Source organism: Danaus plexippus, chromosome 20 (genome assembly GCF_018135715.1).
Source record: "Danaus plexippus chromosome 20, MEX_DaPlex, whole genome shotgun sequence".
NCBI lineage: Eukaryota > Metazoa > Arthropoda > Insecta > Lepidoptera > Nymphalidae > Danaus > Danaus plexippus.
Window position 1 is genome coordinate 249,950 of NC_083550.1, and position 18,408 is coordinate 268,357.

General features: G+C 38.6%; 1 protein-coding gene across 1 annotated transcript in view; it reads right to left on the reverse strand.

Moving 5' to 3' along the window:
• The window catches only part of LOC116773835 (retinal homeobox protein Rx-B), a 33,377-nt gene that overhangs the window by 14,053 nt on the left and 916 nt on the right, over nucleotides 1-18,408 (reverse strand). The window contains exons 2-3 of the mRNA XM_032666353.2: nucleotides 13,714-14,537; nucleotides 7,852-8,081 (exon numbers count right to left, since the gene is read on the reverse strand). Of these exons, the coding sequence (XP_032522244.2) occupies nucleotides 7,852-8,081; nucleotides 13,714-14,386 (903 nt within the window). The 5' untranslated portion in view covers nucleotides 14,387-14,537. The remainder of the gene's footprint in view (nucleotides 1-7,851; nucleotides 8,082-13,713; nucleotides 14,538-18,408) is intronic.

An 18,408-nucleotide genomic window follows, 5' to 3' on the forward strand; every position in this document is an offset into this window, starting at 1 on the left:
AGGCTCTGAGAGCACTTCACAACAGATATAGAGAAGAGCTGGAACATTACTAAAATCAGTGTTGTACGGTAGAGTACACCCCGCAGCATACACCGTACACCGTACACCGTACAGCATACGGCATGATATGTTACATATAATTATGATAATGAAGATACGATCGATACATACATACAGACGACCACACCGCGGCTCCGACACATTGATGTGGTCTGACACACTCCCATATACATATAGCATAGAACGGTACAACAGGCAGCACAGCGGCACATACAACGAGACGACTGCCGCGACACTTGTGATGTTACAACAATACATCATGAACTGGTGATTGTTCGATAATGATGGTCGGCCCTTACGATCGTTACGACCGGCGACCCCCACCAACCCACGGGTCGCTACGGCGGCTTACTGCACGAAGGCAGAGAACATAAGACACCCCCAGGGCTCGCGACCACGACCAGCTATCTGAGGACTCACCGGAACCGACAGATACCTCACAACAATACTTACATATACTACAGAAATATAAATATACAATGATGACCAAGTGACTATAATATTAGTGTAACGATCACATCCCAGTCCATGGAGGGAGTCCGTCATAACGATAACAAAGGAACTCACACTTAATACTAAATAAAGATGAATTCTAAACTGCAATTAATAACGATCATCCAGCCAGCCCTGGAAAAACTCTTCATAGACACAATTTAAGAGAACTCATCATTAAAATAAAAGCGTAGGTAACGAGCTTCAGCCCCCAAACGTGCGTTATCACAATCGGAGGGCCGGCGGGGGCCCGCGAGGACCCGGGGCTCCCGGGGTCGGGGGCGGGGGACGGGGCCCGGGGCTCCGGGAGAGTCAAACGATCAGAAGTGAACTTAAACCAAGTATTCATTGAATAATTGTCGTGAGTGAAAGATAATCGTTTTTATTGTTCCCGCCATTCAAAACGAAACGAGCAGTTTTAATAATGAAGTGTCACTCTCATCCGAAATAATCATTACATAACACGAGATGAGCTGAGATGAGATGAGATGAAAACGTTCGCGGCGGTTCACAGAAATATTATTTCAGGAGCGATATTAAGAGCGTTGAAAAGCTTAACGCGTTTCTTCACAGATTTAATATTACAAGGAAGGCGGCGATTAGCGGACACGTGTCAAGTTAATATAGAAAACAAAGCTCCGAGGGTGCTGGAGACGCAGACGGAGACGGGTGACACAGTTATAGAAACACAAACAACGGTTGGTAGAGAGCGACTCGGTCACGTGACGCGCTCCATGATGGATGTCTCATCTGAGAGCTATTCTTAATTCCTGTTTTTCTTAGTTTTCCTTAATCCGTTCTTTGAAAATCGTTCTAATATATTATATATTAGTATCTGGTTGTCCGTCCGTCGTGTTGTTGACTGGTTTTGTATTCGTAAACAAACATTTTCTGAGAAGGAATTATCTCCCGTCTTTGATATCTGAATAGCAGACGACACATTAGTAAATTGTGGGACGATTTGTAACATTTTTTTAAATTTTATAGCACGTTTGATGTTCTCGGTAAGTTTTAGAGACATTCCTGTGAGATATTCTGATATCATATTTATTTAAATGAAGTAGTGACATCTGCCGGAGACTAAAAAGTAAAATTCATCGAGTCAGTAATTTAATGAGGAAACGTTGAATTAACACGTTTGTAACATTTAGAACGTCTTTATTATATTAATGTTATTATCTTTCACTGTTCTATATATTAATCTGACTGAACACCTAACCGACGGAGGCGACGCCTGTTCGTGAGACAGATTAACAGAAAACTAACAAACATGCAAATCTTAACACTAAATATAACATCTAGAAATAAACCAATTGTTACCAGATATTATAATGCAGGAGTTATTATATTGTAATACATTTTACAACACGCTCTGGTTACACTACAGCGTACGAGACCACGAGCAGACGAGATGAAAATGTCTAGGTAGTTTATTTAAATGGATATTCGCGAAAATCTTAGACAGTTGCTCTGCGAACCACAGGAACATATCTATTAGTAGAAGAGTGACAAGATGTGAGGAGTTAGAGATAATATAAAAATCATAAAAAAACAACACTTTCATTTTTATAATAGATCTAGAATAAAACGGACTAATGATCAAAAGGAAATTATAAAGACTTTAACAAAGGATACCATTGGCACAGACAAGGAAAAATATAAAACGGCTCTCATTCAGAGAGACAAAGCAAAAGATACCCGGGGGAAGACAGGAGGTCACGAGCGGACCGCCAATATACACATAACCTATTGGACTTATCATGAATGTCAAGGGTCAGGTTGGAAAACATCAGCACGTCTCGAACAGCCTCCTGGTACAGCGCTTCATACATAACATGACTGCAGGGATCTATTTCATCATTACTATTGCAGTAATATGGAGCGGTCCTACTAGGAGTTCATAAACAATCAACAGTCTCAGCATAACAGCGATCTGAACACGGAGATTGTTTCATATAATGATATAATTAGTATCTGTATCGGCTAAACTAAATTTGTTATCGGACACGTGCCGTCACTCCTCCACACGGGTCACGAATTGTTCCTGGGTGTGTGATGGTGGCCTGGACGAGGCCGACGTTTAAATAATATCAGTGGAAGACGCCGATACATTTCCGAACAGCCCGTACAGAGACCATTTCGCGCCAATTACACTCCGTGTCATACGCGACGGCCGAGCGCGCAAATAACGCACACAGAAATAACCTTTAATAGGCCGCTTTTGAAGACTAAATCGGCGTGACGGCGGCGGTGAAACGAAAACTATGGGAGCGTAATACGAGCGCCGCGACACGGGAAACCGAACCTTAGAGAGTCGATATAGAGGAGTGGGTCGCCTTTGCGAGGATCAAAGAGTGAGCCACATAGAGGCCGGGGACGGCGCACGACTCGTTAAGGGGAAGACGATACTAATAGTGATATTAACAGCCGCGTGCGGCGAGAACTGATTGTTATAGTATATATATTACTATAGATAATGCTTTAGTATTGTAACCGGCCTGCCTTAACGTACACACCAGCATGCTGTGTGTCCGTGTGTTCGTGTTCCCGTCCCTCGGTGTATGTCTGTCTCTCTATTCTTGTGTCTCCAGAACATCAAAGGTTATTCAAGTGTGTTCATATCGTTCCTCCTTGACCCCAGCAGTAGTCAGTACGTCACAGTCCACACTCTATAGTCTACATAACACGTCTCTATCTCTCTGTGATGGCTGTATGTATGTATTTGTATCTGGACGAGAATAACACTGAATATGCTTTACGAGATTCCAAAGTGAAGGGAGTATTTTAGAAATTGCTGGGGTTTGACATCGATAGGGATGGGCCGCGGACTTTGTCGATATATCGATAATATATTAACGTCATTATTATAACAGCATATTCTACGACACTCATACTCTATAGAAAAACACATTTCCTACAAAAGACTATTAATTTTGCTTATAAATAATAAAAAATCTGAACTAAATCCATTTCGGTCGTTTTATTCCAAGTATTATTATGAAAAGAGATATTCAATTTTCAGTATGTCACAAAGGATGTCAATATTTATCGATTGATTTCTATGATTGTAAATCAAAGCCTTCAAGTGAGTAATATTTTTAAAGCGCATGATTGTATTAAATCAATTATAATAACAAGCCATGGTTCGCTCCAACACTAGCCACTAAATGAGTACGCCCAGCACAAACACCAGAAAGAGTTAGAAACGAGTAGCACATTCGACAGTCGACCTTATGTTTGATATCATAAGAGTCATCATATCCGACGGGTGTAAGTTAATAAATTTGTGTTCCGTTAAGTGGTCGATGAGTGCTCTCGTGATTTTATTTGATTGTTTATTTGTGATTCCGAAGGAAATTAAACCTTTAGGAGTCGGAGACGAGGACCAGCTCCGAGTACGGAGGAGAGGCGGGAGATACGGACGGACAGACGGACATGCATACATACATACATACATCACAATCACAGTGAACGTGTCTATAATAAATATAGCGACAGGTATTGTGTATTTTATTGCCTCCATTTGTCCCTTTTTATAGTTTTTTTTTATTAATTCTATTAACATAATGACGAACGTGAAGCGAATTATACATACATGATATAGTATTGGAAGTAATAAAATTTTATATAACACACTGTGGCGCCTACCGTACGGCGGTCATACACACGTAGATACTTAGACATAAAAAGCATCTACAACTATAAATAATGAGAAACACCTCATATTATTATTAACTATTAATATATTAAAATCCTCTCATCCGGTCGTTACTCACGACAGATATTATGATTGTCACAATCACTTATCCGGGATCAGGAGAGTGTTTGGACAAAGAAAGGAAAGGAAAGAAAAAGAAAAATACAGACTTAATATAATATAATGAGTTTTAAGCGTACAGCTCACAGACTATTGACTGTAATTATAACTGTGCTTGTTTATTACTACTTAATTATGTGTTAAAGTTAAATTAAACTATTTTTTTTTACTTTTAATTCCTTTTCTATGACAATTAAGTTTCATATTGAGACGCAACAATCAACAGGCGACCCTTACCGTCAGGGGTGAGATCAGAGTTTCGGGGCCTGGAGATATTTGTACTAATTGATCATAGTTAGCGGTGATTAAAACCTACTGTCATAATTGCACGCTTACTAATAGTTTGAACTGTTTCACGGAATACGAAGTGTTTCCGGTTTTTAATCCAATCGCCTCAGTAGACTACCGATATCATTTGAGTATGTTAAATGAACGCCAAACGCTCCGTGTGTAGTGTGACGATGAGATTATTGGTAAGGTTACTGATAACTCCTCAAAGTCTGCATCAGAATCGTTATTATGATTTAAGAACAGAGGAATGTCTTATAATGATATTATTTTAAGCCTCAAGGGAATAATATATTCCCTATTTAAACGAATCGTAAGTTAAGAATAACACAGTAACCCATATAGTTAACGTAACTTACTCTTTAATCTGTGCACGTAACGTTCTGTAAACAGTTAATTTTAACCGTCCGTCATCATTACACCACCATCCATCAAATCTAATGAACCATTTATTAGTTTTAACGGTTACTGTGACGGACTTTTATCACTTATTAATATTATATATAGTGAGCGAGTCCGTGCGTCTGTTTGTTCGGTATATTAAATGTATGACAAAAAATATTGGAGAAGAAATGTTGTTATAATTAAACTGTATGATAGGTACTAAAGACCGGAGCAATGTGTGTCATTGAAATGTGAATTTTATCAGTAACATTTTAGAGTTTGTTATCGCACGGCGGTCTCCTTGATAATAGTCAATTACATCCAAAAACGATTCCCTCTCAACATGACCGTTTGTATTATTAATATTCATACTATTTTGATCTTATTATTAGGTAATAGAGGTCACTTACCCGTGTACATGGTTCATAATACGTTCATAGATCACGGCGCTCTTCAAATTTATAATACATTAATTATCACAAACCATACATTTGTTCTACTCTATATATAATACTGAACAAGAAATATAGAGAAATATACAGGAATACAGAGGAATATAGAGGAATACATAGATCATAGCCAATATAAAGATGTCGGAGCTCGTAAGGAGGTTGAAATATTAATAGGACGGGAGCACCGCGGGGGAGCACAAAAAATAACATGACGAGTGACGTCACACTTACAGGAGGTTCAAGACATGACCCGCTGTAGTTATATATACAAAATAAAGAGTATTTAATGTTATATAGGTGAACAAATTAAATATAATGAGAAAAACATATCACTTGTTACTTGATTTGTGAAAAGCAAACTCTTCACTCGACTATATGTTTGTTACAACACACTGTATAGCACAGTCAGCTGAAACGACCCGATCTCGCTACAATATGAAACGAACTTCACACGTCTACAATAAAGTCTAAAGTCGCGTGCACATCATAAATATGAATTAGTTCGCAGCTTTCGCTATACAACATCAGAGGAACACACTAACAGTAAGACGACACCACTTACCAAAGTAAACAGACGCACTTACAGACTGTTTCAAATATTATTATAATATTAATTACAGTACTTCATGAACAAATTTGAACAAATTGCTTCCCAACATGTCGAAGCTCGATTCACCTCTATCACAAACTCAGTCAAACCGTCAGACGGACAGGTGACTCTCGTAAAAATACGATGCCACAGACTAAATGAAACTACAACAGTTATATGAAGAAAAAATAGTATTTTAAATCTATTACAACTAGTTGTAAATTTTTTTGTTCATCTGTCCGTCTGTGTAGATCGCTCCCTGAATTAGTTAAGGCGACACGACAGATACAATTACATGCGTACATACTACATATAATGGTCTTGAGATTTTTTATATAGAGGTACGTTAAACTGTTATAAATCATAATTATGATGAAGCTGTGTAATTAATAAGTGACGCGGAACCCGTAATCTGTAGATAAAATGAAGATTGTTGTTGCCGAACGATATATTAATATCTATAATAGAGACATCACGGGCAGACGAGATGTGAATGTTGCAGATCATGGTTGCTGCAGAGTAACCGAAGCGTCGGGAGTATGTAGTTTTTAATATAATAAAATACACGTAGTTATCCCAAAAATATTAATTTCATTTAAATGAATACTCGCGAGAGTCTTAGATCTCATTAGAGACATCACTAGTTGTACATAATGTGTAAGTTCAATAGATCAATGTGTATTTATAAAGAGCCATCGTCTGTCGTTTAACGTGAGCCTCGTTAAGAGAGACACTCGCCACCTTGGACAGTATAATTATCACTGAACATGACGCGGAACAACTCACGAGCTGATATAGGGCGAACGAGAAGTGACAACGGGGAGGGTCGCGAGGTCGTTTGGAGGTTTAAAACAATTGACTTATTAAAAAAATTACTTGGTTCACGTAAGGAATTTGTACATCGGTGTGTATCTGTAAGAATAATACTGACGCTGAGATCATCAAGTGATAACTTCAATGAATCCATCTGAAGGTCGCCTTCACCTATGAGTTGGCCGAGGAAGCTGCAGATGGTGAGTAAGCGGTTAATTTGGTGGAGATTTCTGAGAACCCTCACAGAGACGCGGCCCATTAATTATAACTAAGGATTTATTGACAGAACAGATTGATTTGTTAGCGATCAACACACGTCGCAATTAACAGGAGGTCACGAAGCAACGGTCGTATGAGAACAGTTGAAATAAAACGTCTTGCATTAGGATTCATCAATAGATGTTAAGTGATGACACTATCAGTGACGACAGATCGTTATCAGTGTGGAATAACGTTATCAACAGAGTAATGAGTCTATTATCTCATTCCTGCAGTCTGTGTGGAAGCCAACCGGTTAGTTTTACATGAAACCCTCTATAAAGTATAAACATCGCGTTTCACTCCGAACCGCCATCAAAGTTAAATCATATTAATTCTAGTTATAGCGATGCTGTAGTATCTTATGATTATCTCACGGTAGGACATTCTTCCGTCTGCATCTAATCCTGTTAACTCAAACCATCCGTTACTTGTTTTTCACTTCAGATATGTATTTCATTAACAAATGTTTTCCCGTTAACCTCAGCGAGTACTTTACTGCCACGCTACACCCCACGCCGGTTCGCGTTTCTTATTCATACTATAATGTGCGAAGATTGATAAATTTACGACTATCTGATTTTTACTTCAGGATACACCGCGTGGTACGTTAAGGTCTGCATCTTTTATTTATTCGTTGTAACTACTAAATGAATTTCGAAACAAGTTTACAAGCACCCAGTCATGAGAACACATACCTGAGTCTCAGTGACGTTCAGCAGTTTAGCCATATCGGCTCGTTCCCCGGACGAGAGGTACTTCTTGACCTCGAACAGCTTCTCAAGCTCGAAGATCTGTCTGCCGGTGAAGGTGGTCCTGGCCTTCTTCCTCCTGCCGGCCTCCTCGCCCTCCTCGCTGGTCACGGAGCCCTCGCCCCCCAGAGGAGACCGAACGTCCTCCGTCGACTTCTTTCGTTTTAGTTTGGGGTCTGTGAATCATATTATTATAATAAAAACCGAGTCTACATCCATCGCGACTACTAACTATCCAGTGAATAATGAAACATGTTCCACATATAAAATCCTTAAGACTTTAATGTCCAATCAGCTTGTTAGTTGTGACACGTATTCTTTTTGGTTCTCATGTTATGTACAGCGAGGGAACCTATGTTTGTGTCACCCGCCTCACTTTTCTTAAACCGCGCGATGTCAGCATCGTTGTTCTCTATCGTTAATTATATTATATATATAATGAAAAATATGTCAATATGAGCGGGATCGAACCTACGATCTCCTGAATTCGTTCAACATATTGAGCCGTAGCGCACTGGCTGTGGCTTTTCACTTTCTTTTTGTGGTATAAATCTCGCTTTAATGTTAAAAGCATAATAACAGGAATCTAAAATATAGAATATAATTGAACGCTATTAATAAATCATCAATAGCGAATGATAATTGGAAAATGTTTTGAATCTGTTTCGTTAAACCGCTATAAAATTACAACTAATAAGTCCGGCAGACTGTCCGTCGTTAGTAAAATCAATATAATAAATAGTGAGCTGTAAATTTTCAATAATCTCGCATAAAACGTATTTATAATCAGTAATCGTACGAACGAACGGACAGTTTCGCGTTCCGTAATCGATCCGCCCAGTTAGCTGGAAGCAATTAAAATATTTGGCCGTGAGACAAATATGCAAGTGTCGAGCGACTCTCGAACAGTGCACATCGCTTTAGGTCCATTCAGTAATTAGTATAAGTTATTGTTCGCTTTGGGTTTCCTCGCTGCTCGGCGCTGGACTCGTGACTCGTGACAGACGACCTCATAATAATATATTATATACTTAATATAATCTATTGGACTTCATAGACAACTCGACGGAGCCGCTTAGAACGGTTCTTTGACTCGAATCTACAATGACGAATTATTATTTAACGACATTTATTATCTGTCGACTTTTATTTGAAGTTTATTCTTACTAGAACATTTTATTTTTATACTGTATATATAATTTATGTCATTTGCAAATAAAAAACGATGATACAATTAAATTGAAAGTAACTCTTAGTGAGATGAATTTACTATTTAAATTTTATTATAAACTTGACAGACATACATAAAAATAGTTATAATGATTGTATGCACATCGTATTGTGAGGAATTGATGAAAGTTGACAGAGACAATAAAATAAGCCGATCATATACAACGAGTCGCTTAGTCGTAACTCAAACAATGTATTGTAATATAATAATGTTCTAATATGAAACGTCGTGAACACTACGGTGCAGAATTACGTTAGGATTTACGTTATGATACGTTGTTAGTACATACGACATGTAACACGAATGGCGAGAGTCCTCCGCCTTGACAACCCCTATGCGACATTAAACTATTTTGTATTACTTTAATTTTATATTCACGTTTGAATTCTATACCATATATGGGTATAATTCATCAAACAGTAAAAGTAATTAAAACAAATTTATAAAGTAATAAATGCAAGTTTTTATTTCAATTAACGATAGTAACCCGCTCCGCCTATGAGCGTGTCCTGGTAATAATTCCGCTGACGAGAGCGATTTAAGAATCACACGTAGTTCACAGAGATATTGATTTCTTTCTAGGAACGACTCGAGTTTCAACACGGTGACAAACAAACACTCATTATATGTATCTGATATGTATGTACTAAGACATCAGGTACGACACCACCACTTACACACAACAAATGAGTGACGTCACACTTACATCATACTACGAGCATGCAGTTGTACTATGAGGAAGCTTACAGAAACTATGATAGTATCCGTCGGCCGACACTCAGTGGCTGCCGTTTCGGTTGATAAGTTTTACAAATTGAATAGAAAAAAAAAAATAATGTAGTAAGTAAATGTTCCAAATTGGACTACAAACATTTCAGAATTGATTTTGGATGGACATTGAAATGTGCTGGATACTTGTTGCGAAGGTCTTTAAATAGATATAAACATCTGATACAGCCTCATTACCAACCCTAACGGGGTTGAAACGACTTAGCACTATTTAAATGGCCGTACTCTACTTATTTGAATCTGCCGAGACTATAAGTAGCAATGTTTATAAGAAATTAGGTAAATTGAAACTTTAGATTTTCTTTTTAAGATAAATCTCGTATAAAACGATCAAAGGAAACAATCGGGCCAACACACTAGCCGTAGGTAACATGAATACAGCAATGTTGCGGACATAGAACGCTACTCGACTAACATGCACTCTCAGTGTGATCGAATCCGGTAACAAAGCTTTTCCTTCGTCAATATAAAAACAAGACTCCAGCTGGTAGTGTTCAGATGAGGAATTTTTATCACACAGTTAACGTCCAACAAAAATTAACAATCATCAATATACCGAAATGACTTCTGATTGTGTAACGAGGGGAGCTTTAAACAGAAGCGGGGCGTCGTAAACTGTTCAACGTTTATTGACATCCTCCTGAATGATGTAACTCAAACAATGGACTCGCCACAAACAAACAGGCGATAAACTGAAGAGCGCCGGAGACCTCCACGAGCATAGGAAGCGGTCGGCTCTCGACCGAGCTGGCCCGTGGGGTTCGGAAGAGACGGATATAAAACCAGGGGACCTCGGACCGGCTCCGACCGGCGCGAGGCGTCTTCCGCGAAGGACCCATCGAACCCTTTAATGACTTTCACTGTTCCGAGAAAAACTAAATCCGTCGACGCAAAAAATACGACGGCGATGTGTCGTGAGGTTAAACGATTCAATGGAGCCATCGACAAACACACGCACCGACGCGCGACGTCACAGTCATAGTAAAAGTGTATTTATTGTAATGTTTATAGTCGAGAGCGATCAGAACCTCGCGACTCGTTAAACGCGGACGTCGGAGATCAAAGGCTCTAAATAAACCACAATTTATAGCGAACCGAAGAAAAGAAAATATTACAAGTATACTAGGATCCTGGCGGTAATTAAGCGACTAATGACTCTGATTGATGGCGCACTCACTACAACCTGGAGTTATGTGTTTGTGGACCGTTTATGAATTATATACGGACATACTAAACACATGTCCCAGCCTTTTAATGCATTATTTTTTTATTGTTCTTTATTTAAATCTTGTTACATTATTATTGTTTAAGCACGCTCATCGTTTCTATGTGATAGTAACAGACAAGGTCGACGATTCTTAATTTTTTAGACTGTTCTCTTTAATATTATTTATGAATTGACTTTTCTTGTCCTCTGTCTCTTCTCCTGCTACATAACCATTCTACTGTATCTTTAGGTTCTGTGTATGAACTTATTCTGTTTGTATATAATATATTTAACATCTTCTATAATCATAAACACTTCGAGGCTTTGATAATTTCTTTTGATATTCGCATTTTTAAAGATCGATTGAGTTTATGAAATATCTCAATATATTTATGAACAACACTATACATTATAGTGTTCAAGCATTTAATCAATAATTAATACTTAATTCGTTAAAATCTATAACGATTGCATATTCGATATACCGGATATCCAAAGCTAAGTATCCACCGGCCGGGTCATTACAATATCTCTTAGTGCTCGATTTATATGAGCATGAGATTAAAGAGAGTCGGACTGAGAGATCGGATCGCTTATACATAGCACAGACATACACACATCCAACATGGCGAACTGCGGGGTTTAGACACATTAATGTGTTAGCAGACATTTTTAATGTGGTTTTATTATATTCGACATTTTTCCTAATATGTAATTGTTTTTAGTAATATGAATGGCGATCGCTCGCTACAAGTAGTGAGTCCTCGATAACTAATACAATAATAACCGTGTAATGGTCACTTTAAACCGAGAGCCAACAACATCACCGCATACAAATTAACTGACGCGAGAATCAAACGATTATTTCGCAAATGACTCCAGACGTCAGGGTTGACTTAAAACGTGTTATATATATAATATATAAACAATATTGAAACACAGAGATTCACTGACTCATTCAAATTACGTTCGATCGATCTTAATTAGTTTTTAAAATAATGTCAACAGTACAAATACTATTATTAAGTAGAACATCATCCGCATGACAATTAGTATCGGTGACAGATGTCAACTGTTGTGTGTCGATGTGTGCGCGGGCAATATAGTGAGTAGTGACACACGCGCACACGGCCAGTCGGCCGGTCAGTCAGCCAGCCAGCCGAGCGGAGCCAGTGACAGCGAGCATTGATCACGATGATGATATGAACACATCCAGCTGAAGATTGACGCAATAAACCCACCTTACAAATAATACCGATAAATTGATTAGGCATCTAAAAATAAATTGGCAACCCTAGTGACGGACGCAGCTGCATCGCCCGCTAGCTCACCGCCGACGGCGACGTACGCGGACGGCACGTGAACCTTAATGATATCCAGCTAAGAGCTATTTTAGAGTGGCACTTTCTTTTCGTCCGGTAATTAAGTTGGTCGCGAACACTTAGCGATAAATGAGGAATCATAAAACCGAGTAGCGTTCTTATTGCGCAGCATTAATGGCTATAATTGAATACGTTTTTGTTTCTTCTGTACGTAACTGTCGTGTAATGGCAGCGATTTAATGCTACAATAAATGCAAGTATGAGCGAAGATTAGGCTATTTATGCTTCGACGTGAGGTAGGCCAATGTGAACTCTGTCCCATATCATCAGAGTTTGAATTCGATCGCCCGCGCTTCATCCCGCTGATTTCATACTTCATATTTATTTGGGAGTGTCTTTATTGAACATATTATTCCATTTATTTTTATTTTGCTCGACGCCAAGTAAGACTATCGAAGACCGGGGTAGTCACAGGTAAACATATGAGAAAGATGGTTCCTAAGGAAACAGACTTCTGTCAACTCGTAAGTCGTACCTTTAAGTTGAAACACTGCCTCGGCTCGTCATAGATGATTGAATCATATCAGCGATCAGTGGCGATGATGTGACGTCACAACAATAAACGGACAATCAATAAAGCTAATTACCCGACATTCCCTCGGACGCACGTGTTCACATACAGACACAGAATTAATATCATTATACGACCGATGACAAAGACCAGCCGAGTACACCGCCGGACGCACTCACACCGGACCTTACAACTCGGCCGGGTTATAACGGACGGTATGAGGAGATGAGGACCTAACTAAACCAAAAGTCAGACGAGAAAGAACTCTATCAGTCGAAACACAAGACTCAAAGTCATATGTTTGAGATACGTCAGGTTAGGAAAGAGTGAAGTTGAAAAGTTGAGTATAACATAACCGCAAGTTTCGTGGAAGCGTTTGTTTATTTGTCAGCGTGTGTGGTTTATTGTTCGTAGCGCGGGCGGTGTGTCGGCAGTCGGCTATAGGATCGCTCCGATCGCTCCAATCGATGACCTATTAAACGGCTGATTTGAGTTAATCGCTCCCAACGATTCAGTTAATAAGCACTGCAGTTCACTTCAAAGGAAATGTACGAATCATTTATTAGACGGTTATAATGCTCACGTTTATAAATTATGAAAATCGAATGAACTGATCAATGAACGAATTACTGAATGGAAACCTTCACAATAAACGCTATTAATATTAAACTAATGGGTATATTCAGACCTCTGCCGTATTTGTCTTCGTCGTCGCCAGTCCACGTGGGCGAGTCCTTGGCCTTGTTGACGGACAGGTTGAGGGGCTCGTCGGTCTTCCCGTGCAGCTTGTCGTATGCTCCGTCTCCGGTCCGCGCCCCTCTCTGCAGCAGTTGCTCCTGAAGCCTATTCTTGTGTACACTCATCTTCCGCTCGCCCCCCTCCTGCACCTGTACCCCCTTTTCCTGACACCCGAACGTCTTCTTATCGAAGTTCCTCTTGACGTTCATGAGTTGGCTGACCGCGGACCTTTTCTCCTCCCTCGCTTCATTGTTCTTCGATAATCCTAATATATATTCTATGGTATGTGGAGTCGGTTTCTTGGGCGGTTTTCCATATACGTGCGGATGCCAGGACAGCTCCCCGCTGTCCTCCGCCCGCCCGCCGTCATGTCCGGTGTCCTCCACGTCGATTCGGCCTTCATCATCGTCGGCGATGACCAGTTCTTCTTCCTTGTCGTCTACGGTGATCTTCTCCTCCGGCGTCAGGCTGTCGTCGTCGCCGTAGCTGTAGTCCGGGTAGGAGTGTCCGCCGTGTGTGATGAGGAGACTCTGCGTCAGATAGCCGGAGACGACGGCCTGCATCTCTCCGCTGGCGGTTCCAGTGGCTGGTTCACATTCGGCCGCGTCTCTTTCCGCGCTCATGTGTGGATCTCAACCGCGGATGGTACGAGAGTAGTGGTTCATGTTTGTTTTTATGATTGAGTTATCGTTTAATAGCCACTCGGAATCGACGGCCGCGGATCGTTTGATGTGGAATGCGGCTTTGAAGTCGCTGCGATGTTTTCACCGCTTCCTGTAACAAACGGACTATTTGAGACTAATTGACTGAGTGTGGCCGATCTCCAGCCCAGGGCTCCGCATCGGCTGTTTTGGATTACAAGTGTTTCGGCTAAATTTACGAGCGGGCTTTAGGGAGACTGCACACTAGCGGGGTCGAGTCTATTCAGGACATAATGTGCCGTTTACGAACTGAGCGATCGTGAACGTGTAGAGAGATCATTTCTATTTCAGTGAGCGGTGTTCAAAAGTTTTTTTACAATGAAACGAATATCAAAGGAATTGAACGCAAAAAGTCTGCGACCCTTCAACAGGGATCCACAGATGAAAAGCTAACAAAACTAAATATCCCAATACCGTGCTCTATCTGGCGGCTCGGTCCGCTCGCCCCCGCCCCCGGAGCCGACCGGAGCCCCTCGGAGCCCCCGACGACCCCACGGAGGCCCCGGGACTCACACACACAAAAATAACAATCGTTCTATCATCGGTAAGCGCTGATTGATTTTTATGGTTTTAGGGTTGTCACAGTTAGGTTTTCTTTGGTACCATTGAAACTTGTATAAATACTGTCGACTTGTGTCTAGAGTTACTACATTAGAAACAAATGACCGTTATATATATGACGGATGACTCGGTCGCGAGACGCGCGGTAAACTGTAAGCTGAAACTGATTTCGGCGTGTGTCAACCTTGAGGGGGATACATGCTGTCAAATTGAAACAAAGCCTACGAGCGCGGTGTCCTTTCGCGGGCGTGTATCAAAACGATACACTATTAGCTGTGAGCTGTGTCACAATAACTAATACACCCTGTATAAGTTACTTAATACATATATGGACGGCGATGCTTTTAATACACGAGGAAAGAGCTGTGTATGTTTATTATTATTTTATATAAAAACTATGAGGTAGGTATAGAAAATATTGGAACACTAATAATGGAATATTCACTGACAGAGACTAGCCCAGCGGTTCCTTGGGTCACTAGTAAGTATTTAAATTGTTTTCGATACCTGTTCGTTTCACTCAGACGTTAATATTATAAATATTATAATGACATACACTTTATACTCGTTCCGTCTTAATTCACAGACAATCCCTGAATCCCTCAATCCCTCAAGTTTCCCCGCTCTCTATATATTTATAACGGGTGTTTGTCTATTTGTTTGTCCGCTCGTAGTCGGCACTCGGCGGTCTATTATAAAGTCCGTGTTCAATTATGCACGTCTTCGACTTTCTATATTTAGTTACTGAAATATCAAATGGAACCTTATTCTAGTAAATCTGACACAAGCAGTACATTTTAATCACGATTATCTAGCGTTTGTTTAAGTTATTTTCCTTGTTTTTATTTCGTTTTTATAAGGTTTTTTAAAATAAATATTTACTTTTCCCAACATTATGTATCCCTATATATATATAAATTGATGTTATTTTTAAACGTTCTGTTTGTACTTAGTTTTGTTTGATAGACAAAAATATGAATTCCTAAGCTGTCTTTTAACAACCGATTATGAATCGATAAACGGGGTTCAATGAACCACGACTATAATTTTAATTAATACTCTAGGAAGCGACGTGTGTGGGCCCTTTGATGTCACCGACGGACAGACAGAGATCTAAAATAAAATAGCCTTTAACACATTATAATAAGAGTTATAAAAATGATGAGGCGATAATTAGAATCCGTCGGAAGTTGGCGAATCAAAATGGCTGCGACAAAGCAGCGCGGTACATTTCCTGAGTTTGATATTCGCTTTGATTTTTATTAGATTTAATGTTCGATGATATCTGGCGGAGAGGCGGACGGACATGACACGTTACAGAGATCGTCAGAACATGTATTAATGACGGACAAACTGACACATTATACTGTACGACGTCGGAAAGGAATCCGCGCAAGCAGAAAAACGAGCGGCTGACCGATCACTGAATATTATAATGAAAAATGATATAACATATATAATATAGAACGAGACACGCTGACCGTCCGTCCGTTAATAAAACGTTGATTGCAATATCGTTATAATACAAACGAAATATCTGTCGGTGTCGACTCCGTTGTACTTAAACACATAATATGAACATTCTGAAACTGCCGACGCCACTTAGTGCACTGCATTAAATATCACACGCCATTTTATATTTAATGACCGACATAATAACAACTATAATGGTCTAAAACGTTTATTAACACGTAGCCTAGTGTTTTTATGACGTCAATTGAAAGTATTTGTAAGCACAATTAACGATACTGTCGGCTAAACATTAACAAATGTGAATATAGAATACATATATATGATACATGTTAGATGGAAATCGATATATATATATATGAACGATCGCCTAGACCGAGTGCGGTAATGAACGGCAACAGATAAAATAATGAACTGTAGGTAGTCACGGTGAACTAAAATTCAATCGTATATTTCATAGAAAACACCAATTATGAAGAAGTTTTTTATGTATTTATCTAAAACAACAAAATCTCATTACTCTCATACCATGAACGTTGAAAGCTAAGAGAATATTAGTAAACAAAAATAGTCGGATAAAGAGAGGTAGTAGCAAAATCAATAAAGATGTTAGATTATTAAAAGCTAATAATGAAAATAATTCCTTTAAAAAATCCATAATATTTTACAGACTAACAACAAACAGATTAAAAACACAGATATAGATATAGATAGTGCATTATACAAAGAAAATTATTTACGAAACTTTCTTATTCATGTTAATAGTTACCTAACTATTCATTTTAACTATTCGATAACTTTTAACTACATTATAAAGTTCATTTTAATGTTACGATTGGTTTAAACAGCCTACCGTTCAGTTAATTCGACTTATTTCCCTATTTAATAAAATAATCGGCCGTTTTTAAGACGCATCTCACTTCACAGACGTGCTTAACTTTATATTAATGTACGAGGAAATTAGATCAAACGTCGGCTTGAAGCAAAATGATATCATAACATACACAGAGAGAGAAATTATTTTTATGTACTTCAAGTGAGTTGATAGTTCAAATTTAATATGTTACGTTTAGTTTTATCTTGGGTAGTGTCATCCTGCCTCTACTTTACGTCGGTTCATCCTTCTGTCAATGTCTCTTACTGTGTCTTAATCAGCAAAACAATTGAATTAATTGCATCATTAGATTCGTTTGTCAAAGTTTCGAGCGCCGTCTAAATTGTCCAGGCGTTCCACTAAATATGTATACGTGAAAATAGGAAAAGAAAACATTGATATTTTAATAAGAACAAACTTATATAAGTAATTATAACAATCTATCAAAACACAATATAATATATTAACGGAAGCTTATTTTATTATTGAGCCAAAATAATATCTGTTATAAGCAGACGATGACTTTTTACAATTTATTTATAAAGACGTTGGTATGTGTATCATGTATATTGGAGAGATTAAGAAAAGTCAACCCGTAAGTTGGCTGAAAAAGTTGATAATCTTTTTGGTATTTAACACACTCAAAATTTTAAGATTGTATTTTCGTCGCTGGCGTATCTGCTTTCCAACTACTAGACTAATATTTACCCCTTTAGTATATTACAAACATCTTTTTTAATTAATTAAGTATATTCATATTACATAAAGACCCAACAAGATTTCTTTTTGATTTTTCATTATTCTTAATTATTCACAATAATTCTGTTTTAATATTTGTTTATTTTGTCGTCTTATAATTCATTAAAACCGTATGGACTTTTAAATAATTGCAATACGATCAGAAGCCGTTAAGCTAAGAAAATACAGGTGTCATATAAACTAAAGGAATACACTATTACTTTAAACCAATTAGGTATTTATATAAAATAATCTATATATTATATTAAAAGCAATGGTAATTGTTCTTAGGTCATGTAAG